The sequence below is a fragment of the Arachis stenosperma genome, chromosome 7 (assembly GCF_014773155.1).
Source record: "Arachis stenosperma cultivar V10309 chromosome 7, arast.V10309.gnm1.PFL2, whole genome shotgun sequence".
Classification (NCBI taxonomy): domain Eukaryota; kingdom Viridiplantae; phylum Streptophyta; class Magnoliopsida; order Fabales; family Fabaceae; genus Arachis; species Arachis stenosperma.
In genome coordinates this window covers 5,833,855-5,847,506 of record NC_080383.1, presented here as the reverse complement: position 1 = coordinate 5,847,506, position 13,652 = coordinate 5,833,855, and the positions used below count along the sequence as shown (strand labels likewise).

The 13,652-nt window shown below is 39.1% G+C and overlaps 1 protein-coding gene and 2 pseudogenes across 1 annotated transcript; 2 read left to right on the top strand and 1 right to left on the bottom strand.

Annotated features, from left to right (window-relative positions):
- The first annotated feature begins 3,524 nt into the window (after positions 1–3,524).
- On the top strand, positions 3,525–4,848 carry LOC130939286 (uncharacterized). The gene is made up of 2 exons (XM_057867401.1): positions 3,525–3,611; positions 4,273–4,848. Exons 1-2 carry the CDS (start codon positions 3,525–3,527, stop codon positions 4,846–4,848), a joined length of 663 nt encoding a protein of 220 aa, XP_057723384.1.
- A 4,097-nt stretch (positions 4,849–8,945) lies between these two features.
- On the top strand, positions 8,946–10,002 carry LOC130939284 (pentatricopeptide repeat-containing protein At1g77405-like; annotated as a pseudogene).
- LOC130939283 (pentatricopeptide repeat-containing protein At1g77405-like) lies at positions 10,001–11,700 on the bottom strand (annotated as a pseudogene).
- Between the last annotated feature and the right edge of the window lie 1,952 nt (positions 11,701–13,652).

Here is a 13,652-nt window from a genome sequence, read left to right as displayed (position 1 = left end):
GTCATTGTTATTCCTTCGCATCACAGTAGATTCTTTGTTTATAATAAGATGAGAGAGAGAGAGAGAGACTGAGTAGGGTCCTAAGATTTGGAATTGAAAAGAGTATCATCGATTGGAATACAAGTCTTTCTCTGTTTTTATCAATAATTTGCCAGAAGATATTTTGAAGAAGGAATTATTTCATTTATTCCATTGGACGGGACGAATCAATGATATCTATCTAGCCCGGAAGCTGAAAAATAAAAAGGCTCACCTGTTTGCGTTTGTACGATATACGACAAAAAGAGGGGTGATAAAAGCTATAACAGAAATGCATCATATGATCTTAAGGGGGAAGAGAATCTCTGTAGGTGAGGCCAAGTATAGAAGAGTTAGGCAGGGGAGGGATGCAGAGATGTGTAAGGGAGACTTGGTAAAGACTGACGTGGAGAACGGACAACATCGACAAGGCAGAGATCCAGCAAGAGGGGGTGTAACAAAAAAGGATACATCTGTCAAAGACCCGATGGGAATGGTTGGACAAAGAATGTCGAAGTGCCAGTAGCCAAAGGGAATTTTGATTGGCTTTTGAGAAGTTTAGTAGGTGGTACGACATCGACTATTGATTTCAAATCGTTACAGAGAGTGATTAGTAAAAATTTTCCTCAAATTGTTGAAGTCAGAGAGTTCGGAGCGTACAAATCTCTATTAGTTTTTGATACTATGAAGAATGCGGAGGAAATATTTACTTTCAGAATGAATAGTCTCTTAAAATTCTTTCATAATGTATGGAGATGGGAGAAATCCGAATGTAGTGAGACTAGAAGAGTATGATTAGAATGCTATGGAGTTCCTTTACATGTGTGGTCAGGGGAGACGTTCAACATGATATGCGGTCTATAAGGAAAAGTAGTCAAGTGTGATGAAGTGACAAAGTCCGTCTTATCGTTCAGTGCTGGCCGAGTGTTAATTGATACATGTGTTTTTGACGTTATTCATGAATGGGTTCATATCATAGTAGGCACTAGTGGCTTTGATGTTTTTGTAAAAGAGGTGGGACGTGAAGTATATAGAGAGGAATGTTTGTTGGAAGGTATACGTGATAGGTCAGCGTGTGAAAGCTCTAGTTCAGTTGCCGGTGGAATTGTGTTGAATGCGGCGTCTTGGGATCCGGCGGCCGAGCTAGTCACACCGTGGGCAAAAGACAGTGTTGATGACAAGGGTAGAATGGTAATACAAAATTTGTTTTTGAATGAGTGCAATCAAAATAATTTAATGCCGTATCATGTCCAACGGAAAGTTTCCTCGGTCAAATAAAAGGAGTTAATGGGGGAGTTGATTGTGGGGGATTTGATGAGGGTGGAGAGTTTGAATAAAAATGAACAATTATTGAAGATCTTTTGAAGAAGGAAGGTGGGCCCAACCTTTTGGAGAAAAATTCACAAGTTCGGAAATATATGGGCCACGGTTTGAGCATTGGAGAGGGAGACAAACAGTGCCATATGGCTAATTTCACTTTGGGTCAAGAAGATTGTGGGGGACCCAAACTTTGCTATAAGGTTATGCCCACTTTGGGCCAAGAAGTTGATAGGCCTAAGACAGATTGGGAACTTGAGGGGTTGATGAGAGGAGACGGGCCAGTGGATGGGAAGCAGAAACTCGTTGAACGCGCTAGGGATACCATGCCGGGTCAGGATCCTTCTGACGGGGCCATGTCAAAATAGGTAAGTCCATGCTGGATCAGTGAAGGGCTGGGCAGATCAAGCCACACACTCCCAGGTGCAAATGTGCGCGAACAGATGGAAGTTGTGCCTAGGGATTATGATGCGCGCTCCCAAGTTCGGTGGAGAGGCGTGGCAGATCGTGCAGCTGTGGGAGCACCGAACACAGGCCAACCTCGAGAGGAGTGTGACGCAGAGAGCCTTCCTAGGCAGGCAGTGGTGGCGGAGGCTGACGGTGCACAAGAACTGGAGAGACAGAGTGGGAATGCAGGGATTATGGCTACACAAGAGGTCCAACAAATGCAAGGCCATGAAAAGGAGATCAATGTGCTAGGGGTAAGAGGGGTAGACGAAGTTGTGGCATATGAAAATCCTACACAACAAGTTGTCGAATATGCTAGTTCAGAAACTAAAACAGAGGTTTTAAATCGAGGTCATGATCGGAGGATAACGAGAGAAGAGCAGTTAAATGGAAATAAAAAAATATGACAGTTGGCAAAGGAGTCTGCTGCGGTTTTGTATGATGAAGATGCAGACATTATGGCCATTTTGTAAAGTCAAAATGAAGTTATTGTGGCTAAAAGAAGAATGGCGAAAAAGAAGGAGAAAGCCAGTAGGAGCAGACCCAAGAAACATAACAAGGTGTGTAAAACTTTATTAAAATGATTAGGAGAGACTGGGAAGATGAGTATGGTGAAAGAGTTGAAGAAAAAGTATAGGTTAAATATGTTAGGACTTATTGAAACGAAGCGAGAGGTTGTGACTAAGTTTGATGTAGTACGATTGTGGGGTTGTGCACGTGGGCTGGGATTATCTAGAATCTGTGGGTGCCTCCAGAGGTTTATTATTAATGTGGGATGATTTGTTGTTTAAACGTTCGAATTGTTATAAGGGGGACGGTTGGCTTTGCGTTGAAGGTTTGCTGACAAAAAATAATTTTAACTGTGCTTTCTGCTTAGTGTATGGAGCCCATGTGCAGAATGAGAAGCTGGTGATGTGGGAAGAGTTAAGCTATATTGTGGGCTTATGTCAGGTTCCGGTTTGCTTAATGGGTGACTTTAATGTGATATTACGATTGGAGGAAAGGAAGGACCCTACTAGTTTACCAGCTTCTGCAGAGGACTTTAAGGATTGGGTGCAAGACTTACAGCTAGTAGATTTACCGCTATCAGATCGGAAGTTCACATGGTTCCGAGGTCAATCTTGTAGCCGCATTGATAGAATCCTTGTCAGTTTAGAGTGGCTAGAGGAGTTTCCGGATACTCGGATGAAAGGGGGACCTAGAGGCCTATCAGATCATTGTTCGTTGATTTTAGAAGATACAAGGGTTAGTATGGGCCTTAGACCTTTTCGAAGCCTGGATTCTTGGTTTACTCATGGAGGGTTTTTGAGGATGGTGAAGGATGAGTGGAGAAATTTGGGGGATGATCAGTTCACTAATAAGCTGAAGGCCTTGTCTGTACCGCTGAGAAGATGGCATAAGGACAACTTTAGGGACATGGACAACAGAATCAAGAAATTGGAGGAAGAGATTAAGAATGTCGATGATATGGTTAGTACTGGTAATTATGACAAGATGGTGGAGGCTAGACGGAAGGCTCTTGTGACTTGCTGTGCGAAGTGGTACACCAGAAAAGGGATTCTTTGGAAATAGATGTCTCGATCTCAATATGCTAAAGATATGGACAAGAACACGAGGTACTTTCATAACTTTGCATTGGCTAGAAGGAGAAATAACAGAATCGACTCCCTGCTAATTAATGGAAGGTTGGTACAGAATCAGGCCGGAATAAAGATTGCAATCAGAGGGCTTTATAAGGAGAGATGTATCAGCAGAAATATGCTCCTATGATTGAGTTTCGTGATGGGTTGGTTAGGCAAATTGGTGAGGAAGAGGTAGCAGGGTTAGAGGTGATGCCATCGCCTGAGAAAATATGACAAGCAGTCTGGGACTGTGAATCTAGTAGGTCGCCAGGTAGTGATGGATATAACATAAACTTCATAAAGAAATGTTGGGGTGAGATTGGCCAGGAATTTACAGAAGTTGTGATGGAGTTTTTCCAAAGTGCGAGGTTACCTACGGACGCTAATATAACATGGGTGGCGTTAGCTGCAAAATTTATGGGAGCAAAGGAAATAAAAGACCTTCGGCCGATTAGTATGTTGGTTGTGTGTATAAGGTGATATCGAAAGTTTTGGTGAGAAGAATATGGGTAGTGATGCCAGGTTTAGTGTTGAGAGACTCAATTTGCGTTTGTACATGGCCGCAAAATACATGATGGTGCACTTATTGCTTGTGAGACGGTCCAATGGCTGAAATTGTGCAATAAGAAGGCGGCAATTATTAAGTTATACTTTCAAAAAGCGTACGACAAGGTGAGATGGAGCTTTGTGGATATCGTGTTATAGAAGATGGGCTTTGGTCTTAGATGGAGGTCATGGGTAAAGGAATGTGTAACTACAGCGTCTATGTTGGTGTTGTTTAATGGGTCACCATCCAAGCCGTTTAGAATGGAGAGAGGTCTTAGACAAGGAGACCATCTATCACCCTTTCTGTTTGTTCTTGTCGTAGAGGGCTTGCATAGGATGGTGGGTGAGGCAGATAGGAATGGACGCCTCTCAACTGCTAGTTGGAAGGGATAACATAGAGCTATCGTATCTCCAGTTTGCAGATGATACAATTTTATTTTGCCCCCAGGAAACGAAGACAGTCATGAATTATAAGAGGCTTTTGCGTTATTTTGATTTGATGTCAGGTTTGAGTATTAACTTTGATAAGTCCAATTTGATTTCGGTTAACTATGAACAAGATTGGGTGACAGATATGTGTGGTCTGTTGGGATGTGTGGAAGTTGCTTTACCTGTCAGGTACTTAGGTATTCCTCTAGGTGCGAACCCTCGGTTGGCAAAAACTTGGAAACCAATCATAGATAAGGTGGAAGATAAGCTCAACTTATGGAAAGTGAAGTCTCTCAACAAGGCTGGCAAGCTAGTTCTCATAAAATCTGTTCTTAATAGCTTGTCGGTTTACTACCTTAACTTGTATAAGATGCCAAAGTCGGTAGCAGAAAAACTTATTGGGTTACAGAGGAGGTTCTTGTGGAGTAAAGAAGATGGAAACAGCGGTATACCACTAGTAAAATGGTAGATCCTGCAAGCTCCGAAAAAACTAGTGGGCTTGGGGGGTGGGAGATGCGTTGATCAGAAATGTGTCGCTTCTGTTCAAGTGGTGGTGGCGTCTTCGAAGGAGGACTACCCACTGTAGAAAAAGGTTGTATGTTCTTGTAATCAGTTGAACCCGAATGTAATGTTATCGAAACAGCCATTATCGACAAGAGGTAGTCCATGGAAAGATATCTGCTAGCTTAATATTCAGGATCAACAGGTAAGAGATAAGATTATCAGTGGTCTGTCTATAGAGGTGGGAAATGGAAGACATGTTCGGTTTTGTGAGGATAATTGGTTACAAGGTGGAACTTTGAAAGTAAGTTTTTCCGAGGCTCTTCCCTGTTTCAAATCAACAAGGATATGTTATAAGGGACTGGGATTCTGGGATGGGTTAGAGTGGGTATGAAATTTCCAGTGGAGGAGAAGGTTATTCCAATGGGAGTTAGAGCTTCTCAATCAACTCCATGACCGGTTAAGGCTAGTTAGATTATCGACTAGTAGAGAGGATACAGTTATATGAAAACTGGACAGAACAAGTATTTTTTCTACTAACAGTTTTGTGCAAATATTGCAGAAAGAGACTATCTCAGAGGACATCACTAGCTACAGTTTCACTAGCACCATATGGAGAGGATTGGTTCCTCCAAGAGTGGAACTTTTTTCATAGTTTGTTTTAATAGGAAGTGTTAACACGAAAGAAAGGTTGAGTAGGCTAGGGATTATTCATCAGAATGATAATATTTGTGTTTTGTGCAAAAAGAATATAGAATTTGTGCATCACCTTTTTCTTGGCTGTGAGTTTACGTAGCAGGTGTGGTGCACTTGGTTGATGTGTGCTGATAGAGCTTGGGTTATTCCGGGGACTGTCAAAGAGCTTTTGAGAGTTGGATCGGAGTACCTGATCGTAGTTCTGAGCATAAAAAGTGGTTTGGAGGTTTCTTTGCAATTATTTGAAACATTTGGACGGAAAGAAATAGCGGAACTTTTCAGAAATCAAAGATGGGTGTTGTTGGAGTTATAAATAGGTCGTTTTTTAACTATAGAAAATGGTGTGGTGTTGATCTGTTTGGTTGTTAATGGCTCTGTCGGAGATGACAACGGATTATACCTTTCAATGTGTTCATTGTCTTGTGCTTTGAGTTGTGTTTTGTTCCTTTTCATACTCCACTTTATTGTGTTAAACTTTTTTTATTCAAAAAAAAAGAAAAGAAAATAAGCCTCCAAACAATTTGTTTTACGTATAGCCTTCTTATTCCTAGTTTTTCAGGCCTAGCAAAAACTCATCCAAATTGCATAAAGTTCACTATTTTATGGGTCTTATCGGAATACTTACAACACAATCCGTCAACTACTTACCAGTGCTATTCCTAAAAACACACCTAAAGCTAGCCAAATGGTATTGCTCAAAAAGACTAACATCACAATTTAGCTTAATTACATTGATAGGAGGAAGGCACCAAAAATCAATTAAAGAGGATATGATTAGTTATCTAATTAGTGCTCTTAACAATACCATATTCAGTCGCAGAATATATAATAAGCATGAGAATCTTATTCTTGTTCCAACTAATATTTTAATTAAAAATATTATTGTTCTTATCTCTTCAAATCTATCAAAGTCTTGCAGCAAAGATCACTTCTCTGACCTAAAGATTAATACGAAGACGACAACAAAAATCTAAAGATACGTCACCATTTTTTATTTTTACCCTCAACCTCTTTCAAATAAGCTTAACTTTATTATGAGATTTTAGATAATATTTTACGGTTTCATACGCTTCATTACACCTAAGAATAAAGATCGGTAATTATCAAGCATCTGCGAAAATAATAGCTAACAGTAGAAATAATACCATAAAAATAGAGTCAAATCAGCCCTTTAACCTTTTTCAGGATACTCATAGGCTAGAATCACAACTAATTTTCATTGGAATCTTATGCAAAAATCTCTTAAAGTATTATATGTCTAGAAACAAAATATCAAATAAATTTTGGAGTAAAACCAAAAGTAATTTTTGAAATTTGCTGTACTCTAAAAAGATTTTCAAAATCTCCATTATACTAGTTTAATTCTTGATATTAAAAAAATACATTATATTAGTTTCGCATTCGTTTTCTGTAAAGTTAGTAATATGTACAAGATTAACTTAGGACAATTTTTTAAATCCTAAAAATTAAATTAATATAATTAAAATCCTAAAATTTTTTTAGCGTAAATCTCGCGTGCCACTTTTAAATTTAACTTATTGGTTATTACTAAAAAATATTTAAAACTTAGAGTTATTAGTTCAGCGAAGAGTTTCAAGTGTATTGGGAACACTAATATTTCAGTCATTTTAACCGTTGATCTGAATTATAAAAAATATATAATACATATTAATTAAAATCAACAGTTAAAATAATTGGAATACTGATGTTCTCGGTATATTTAAAATTTTTCCATTAGTTATCTCATGATTTTTCTTCTTGAAAAAGAAACAATTGAATAATCTCTATCTAGATCAAACCACAAAATTTGATCCCAATTCACACACAGATTAGAGATGCAAAATGAATGTATGCGTGGTTTTAGATATAGTGCAAACTACAAAATTGAGTTTCATAAACATATTTAAAGGGTTTATAAACATGTAAACACATGTTTTAATCCGAAAATTGTTTTCCATAGCATTAATAGGATAAAGTAAATGTATGATTTGAGATTAAATCAATTTGGTTCTTAAATTTTTATTTGCTAATTAATTCAGTCTCATTTTACAGTATGTGACACTTCATTCAGGCCATTTAGTATTTTAGGATTTTACTAATTTTGTCAAAGAGATAATCTACATAAGAGACTAAGTTAATTTATCATATTATAAAACTCTTGACTAAATTAATTATTGACTAACAATTAAAATAAATTTTATCGATATATGTTGGATTGTTGGTGAAGAAAATTCAAAAGCTATTGGACCATATTGACACGACATTGTTATGGTCATTTTATTAACAATGTCAAAGTAGATCATTATAAAACTTGATCTAATTAATCAATTTTAAAAATTTTAAGGATTAAATTGATTAGCTAGATAATTTATTAGTGTTAAATTTAATTTTTGTTTGATTCTAAAGTAATTTTTAAAAAAATTACAAATGAAAAAAATTATTGAACAGTTGTTAAGAAAAAGTATTATATCGTTTAATAGTTGTGCAAAAGAAAATATATGAACAAAAAAGATTGTTTAATTGTTAAAAAAAATTCAACTGTAATCTACCTATAAAGTTTTTATTAAAAAAAAAAGAGAAAAGGACAAATAAGTCTTCGACTTTTTGTCCTGTGGACATTTTTGTCCCTGACCATTAGAAAATACTTTTAAATTTCTGACCTCCTTAAGGTGGCATTTGTTTTGAGGTACTGGGATAGAGACTGAAAGACTGAGACTCAGACTAATATTAAAATTTCTGTCTCTGTCCCCAAAATTTCAGTATTTCAATACCTCCAGAAAGTGGGGACACAGGAGACTGAAATTTTTAAAGATAAAGACCGAAACTTTAATAACATTTTATACCTAAAATACCCTCATTTCAATTAATTAATTTCAATTTTACTCTTTGTGCAAATTAAATTAGAGTTTCATTTTTGTTTCAATTTCTGTCTCCCACTTTGCACCAAATAGAATACTGAAATTTATTTCAGTCTCCGTCTCTTAGTCTCTGTCTCTCAGTCTCGTCTCTCAGTCTCAATCTTTCAGTCTCTGTCTCTCCTCCAAACACTACCTAAAAGTTTGACGTATCAGTCCCTCTGTCCAAATACCTACATCATACTCAACCAAAAAGTCTGACGTGGCTCCCATTCTAATGACCTAGCATTACGGCTGTCCATATGGCACATTAGTGGAAGGCCAATTTCAAAATCTGGACAAAAAAGTCCCTCTCCCTTTTGTGGCATTTTGTATTCTTGTGCATGTCATCATCTAAGACTAGAGTTCTTGGATGATGGTAGCAAAGCCTCTATGGCATTCTCACATACACCTCGTTAAACAAACACTCGCCAGTATAATCAAAGACCTTCCCTTACATGCTCATTGACCTCCTTCCCCTTCTCCCTCATGGACAGAAGATGTCGTTTCACAAGTGATTCGGTTAATCCCCTCATGCTTCTTTAGGTCTCCTCGCTCCATTGGCTGCCAAACCGGTTTCCGGCACCGCACTCCTCTCCAATAGCGCAACCTCAATAAAGAACAACAAAAGTTCCACCACAACCTCCTTGTGCTTGGCCCTGCTGCACACAGGGACCCTGGCAGGGTCAACCTTGGTCTTCACAAAGCCCTCCAGTTCTTCTGGTGGGTCGAGGCTCGCTTTGGGTTCCACCATACTGAGGTCACGTGTAGTGAGATGGCAATTGTGTTGGCCAAAGCAGATAGATTCACTGCTCCTTGGGATTTCTTAAAAGAGATGTCTAGAAAACAGTGTTCCAAGCTTGTGACAACAGAGACCGTTACGTGTTTGATAAAAGTCCAAGGAGAAAGTAGGGCTGGCTAATGAAGCACTGTTTGCTTTTTATAGGATGAGGCAGTTTCACTGCAGATCGGACATTTATGCTTACAATACATTAATCAATGCGCTTTGTAGGGTTGGGAATTTCAGAAAGGCTAGGTTCTTTCTTGAGCAGATGGAGTTGTCGGGGTTCCAGTGCCCACCGAATACATTTACTTATACCATTTTGATAAGCTCTTATTGTAGGCATGCTATACAAACCGGGTGCAAGAATGCCACAAGGAGGAGGTTGTGGGAAGCAAATCACCTTTTCCGGATCATGCTCTTCAAGGGATTTGTTCCTGATGTTGTGACTTACAATGCCTTAATAGATGGTTGCTGCAAGACCTATTGCATTGCGAGAGCATTGGAGTTGTTTAATGACATGAAGAAGAAAGGATGTGTCCCTAATAGAGTTACTTATAATTCTTTAATAAGATACTTCAATGCAGTGAATGAGATTGATAGAGCTATTGAGATGTTACGAGATATGCAGAGGTCGAATCATGGAGTACCTGGTTTGAGTTCATACACACCTATCATTCATGCCCTTTGTGAAGTTAGCAAGGTTCTTGATGCTTGGAATTTAAATGACAAAAGGGAGAGGTACTGCATTAGTGGAAGGTCAATTTTAAAAACTGGACAAAAAAGCCACTCTCCCTTTTGTTATTTAGATTCGAAGCATCAAGAACCTTGCCAACTTCACAAAGGGAATGAATAATAGGTGTGTATGAACTCAAACCGGGTACTCCATGATTCAACCTCTGCATATCTCTTGACATCTCAATAGCTCTATCTATCTCACTCACTGCACTTAAGTATCTTATTAAAGAATTATAAGTAATTCTATTAGGGACACATCCTTTCTTCTTCATGTCATCAAACAACTCCAATGCCCTCGCAATGCGATAGATCTTGTAGCATCCATCTATTAAGGCATTGTAAGTCACAACATCAGGAACAAATCCCTTGAAGAGCATGAGCCGAAAAAGGTGATCCGCTTCCTACAACCTCCTCCTTGTGGCATTCTTGCACCATGTTTGTATAGCATGCCTACAATAAGAGCTTATCAAAATGGTATAAGTAAATGTATCCGGCGGGCACTGAAACCCCAGCAACTCCATCTGCTCAAGAAAGAACCTAGCCTTCTTGAAATTTCCAACCCTACAAAGCTCATTGATTAATGTATTGTAAGCATAAATGTTCGATCTGCAGCGAAACTGTCTTATCCTATAAAATGCAAACAATGCTTCATTAGCCAGCCCAACTTCTCCTAGGACTTTTATCAAACACATAACGGTCTCTGTTGTCACAAGCTTGGAACTCTGTTTTCTAGACATCTCTTTCAAGAAATCCCAAAGAGCAGTGAATCTATCCGCTTTGGCCAACACAATTGCTATCTCACTACACGTGACCTCAGTGTGGTGGAACTCAAAGCGAGCCTCGACCCACCGAAAGAACTAGAGGGCTTTGTGAAGACCAAGGTTGACCCTGCCAGGGTCCCTATGTGCAGCAGGGGCCAAGCACAAGGAGTTTGTGGCGGAACTTTCGTTGTTCTTCATTGAGGTTGCGCTGTCGGAGAGGAGTGCGGTGTCAAAAACTGATTTGGCAGCCAATGGGGCGAGGAGACCTAAAGAAGCACGAGGGGATGAACCGAATCAATTGTGAAACAACATCTTCTGTCCATAAGGGAGAGGGGGAAGGAGGTTGATGAGCATGTAAGGAAAGGTCTTTGATTATAGCGGCGAGTGTTTGCTATGATGAGGCTGGATCGTCCCGTGGGCACCCTACTGACACTCAGGTTGGTGGCACCACGGAGGCTAGTATGGGTGGTACACCTTTTACTCACGTATCTAGCTCTCAGGTACTGCATGAGTGTAGCACGCAGATGTTAGCTGATCTTGTTACCACATCCTTCACCATGGATTTGGACGATCAGTTGGCTGGACCCCAGTTCTATGCAGATTTTGTTGAGATCATACAGGGTGATGACGTTCATTAGTACCAGAGCCCAATTTCAGGCAGCCCGTCTAACCCTCTAGAGTATAGGCCACAGCCAGCGGATGTGCCGTCCCAGGTTCCTGAGACCCAGCTCCCGGTCGACCTGAATGAGCTCGCAGGCAGCCCGTACGATACTTGGTTCGGCATGGGGGGACGCCACCATATGTATTTGGAGTTGGCTTACAGGAGGCTCCACCAGGAGATCGGCGAACGGCCAGGGTTAGGTGTCTGACTCGATGTGGCACAAGCTCGCACCTACTTGGTCCATTTGGGGGCGACCATGATGTTGATGGTGACCAGCAGTAGCGCCCATTGTCTTATTTCCGACCGTTTTCCTTGTACGAATTATGACTTATTTATTTTCTGTTAGGGTTATTGACTTGTGACAGTTATATCTGTATGAGTTATGTAGTTAACTTATTTTGTGTTATTGTTAATGCCTGGTGGCTATTATTTCCGTACGACTTATTACAAATGACGATTACATTTTGTATCAATTCGTACATTTTGCATCATGGGTTGTTACTATAACAGCGGTATATATAATCACCCACTCTACTCATAATTCGCTACAGGGCGTAGCGGATTATGCACACATGCCATTTGGTCATAAACCGCTACAGGATGTAGTGATTTATGAGTAATGTAGCCCTCAACGTAATCCGCGACAGCCTGTAGCAAATTACGTGTAATTGGGTTCCGCTGCAGGGTATAGTGGATTACATATAATTGCGTTTGTTGTATTTGCGTCTGGAAATTGCCGATGTATTTACGTAAAGATTTTGTTCATTCATTTTATTTACGTAAATTGCCCAAATATATATATATTTATATATATATAAAGAAGTTAGCTAACTTGTACTTTAAAAAAATATGTTAAGAGAATAATAATAATGACATATATTTTTATATTTTTAATATATTTAATACATTAAAAATATAAAAAAAATTATAATTTTTTGTCAAACCTTCCTTTTGTTGGTGTTTTTAAAAGTGCCCTTATGGCATAGGTTAGTAAAATTTTGAAAATATTTTAACAAAAATTTTAATAGATATTTTTTTTAATATGAAAATAAATATAATTTTTCAATGAGGATACATATATATCAAATTTAAACTAATTTCGGTTCATTTGTGTGTTAATTGAGGTTCACTTGATGCTGCTGATAAGTATTGATCAATTTTTTAGCAAAGAAGAATGAAATTATTTATTATCACTTTATTCAATTACATTAGATTCCACTCCATTCGATTTATTTACTTCAGTTTTGAACAAACAATTAAAAAGACTCAATCATCAATAAAAACACATCGAATTCATTTTTGGATCCAAATGAACTTTAAATAAACTAAAAAAAGAACCGAAATTACTTAAGGAATAAAAACTTGGTCAATACTCAGCAGCATCAAGTGAACCTCAATTAGCACACAAATGAATCGAAATTAGTTCAGATTTGAATAAGCAGTCAAAAAGACTCAATCATCAATAAAAATACATCGAATTCATTTCTGGATCCAAATAAACCTTAATTAAACTAATTAATGAACTAAAATTACTTAAGGAATAAAAAAATTATGTCAATACTTATTAGCAGCATCAAGTGAACTTCAATTAGCACACAAATGAACCAAAATAAACTAAGAAATTAACCAATATTATTTAACGATGGTACCAGAGAAAATCAAAACCAATAAAGATGTTAGCAAAATGTTGGTGTTGTTGGTAATGACGATTGTTCGGTTGTCGGGTGCCGGACAAGTCGGGTGATCAATGGTGGGTGAGACAGCGCGTCGACCTGCGAAGTGTTGGGCTAGGAGCTGCCGAGTAGCCGAGCTCTCGTCACAGGAGGAGATGGGAAAAAGGGGGGTGCCACCTGCAAAGACACTCCGACGCTCAAGTCAGTTGGTGTGCAGGTGAGAGATGTGACAGGTGTAAAGGTGACATACCATGGGGGAAGGGCAGGTCCTTCCCTATTTATAACGTGTCAGAGGTGGGCCCCGCAAGGATAGGCCCAGCTTCCTCGAAACCTCCTCATGACTGCCGCGAGGAGCTGGCAGGGACGCGTGTCCAGGTTACGCGGTGAGGCGCACGTGCCCGATCACTCGGGTCGGGTTGTTTCTCCTTTTGTCGTCGTGAACTTACTCGTCCGTGTGGGGGACGCGCTACTCGTATCCGTTCGCGATTCGGGGCGTTCTTTGGTCGCCTCGTTTCTCGCGAGGGGCATTAAATGCCCATTAAGGGTTGAAAAAAACCCACGCGTGCAA

Bases quoted from the DNA above. Each gene is read 5' to 3' on its own strand.
- LOC130939286 (XM_057867401.1), top strand. From the start codon at position 3,525: ATGTATCAGCAGAAATATGCTCCTATGATTGAGTTTCGTGATGGGTTG. The intron at 3,612-4,272 runs GTGATGCCATCG...TTCTTGTCGTAG, and splicing joins AAGAGGTAGCAGGGTTAGAG to AGGGCTTGCATAGGATGGTG.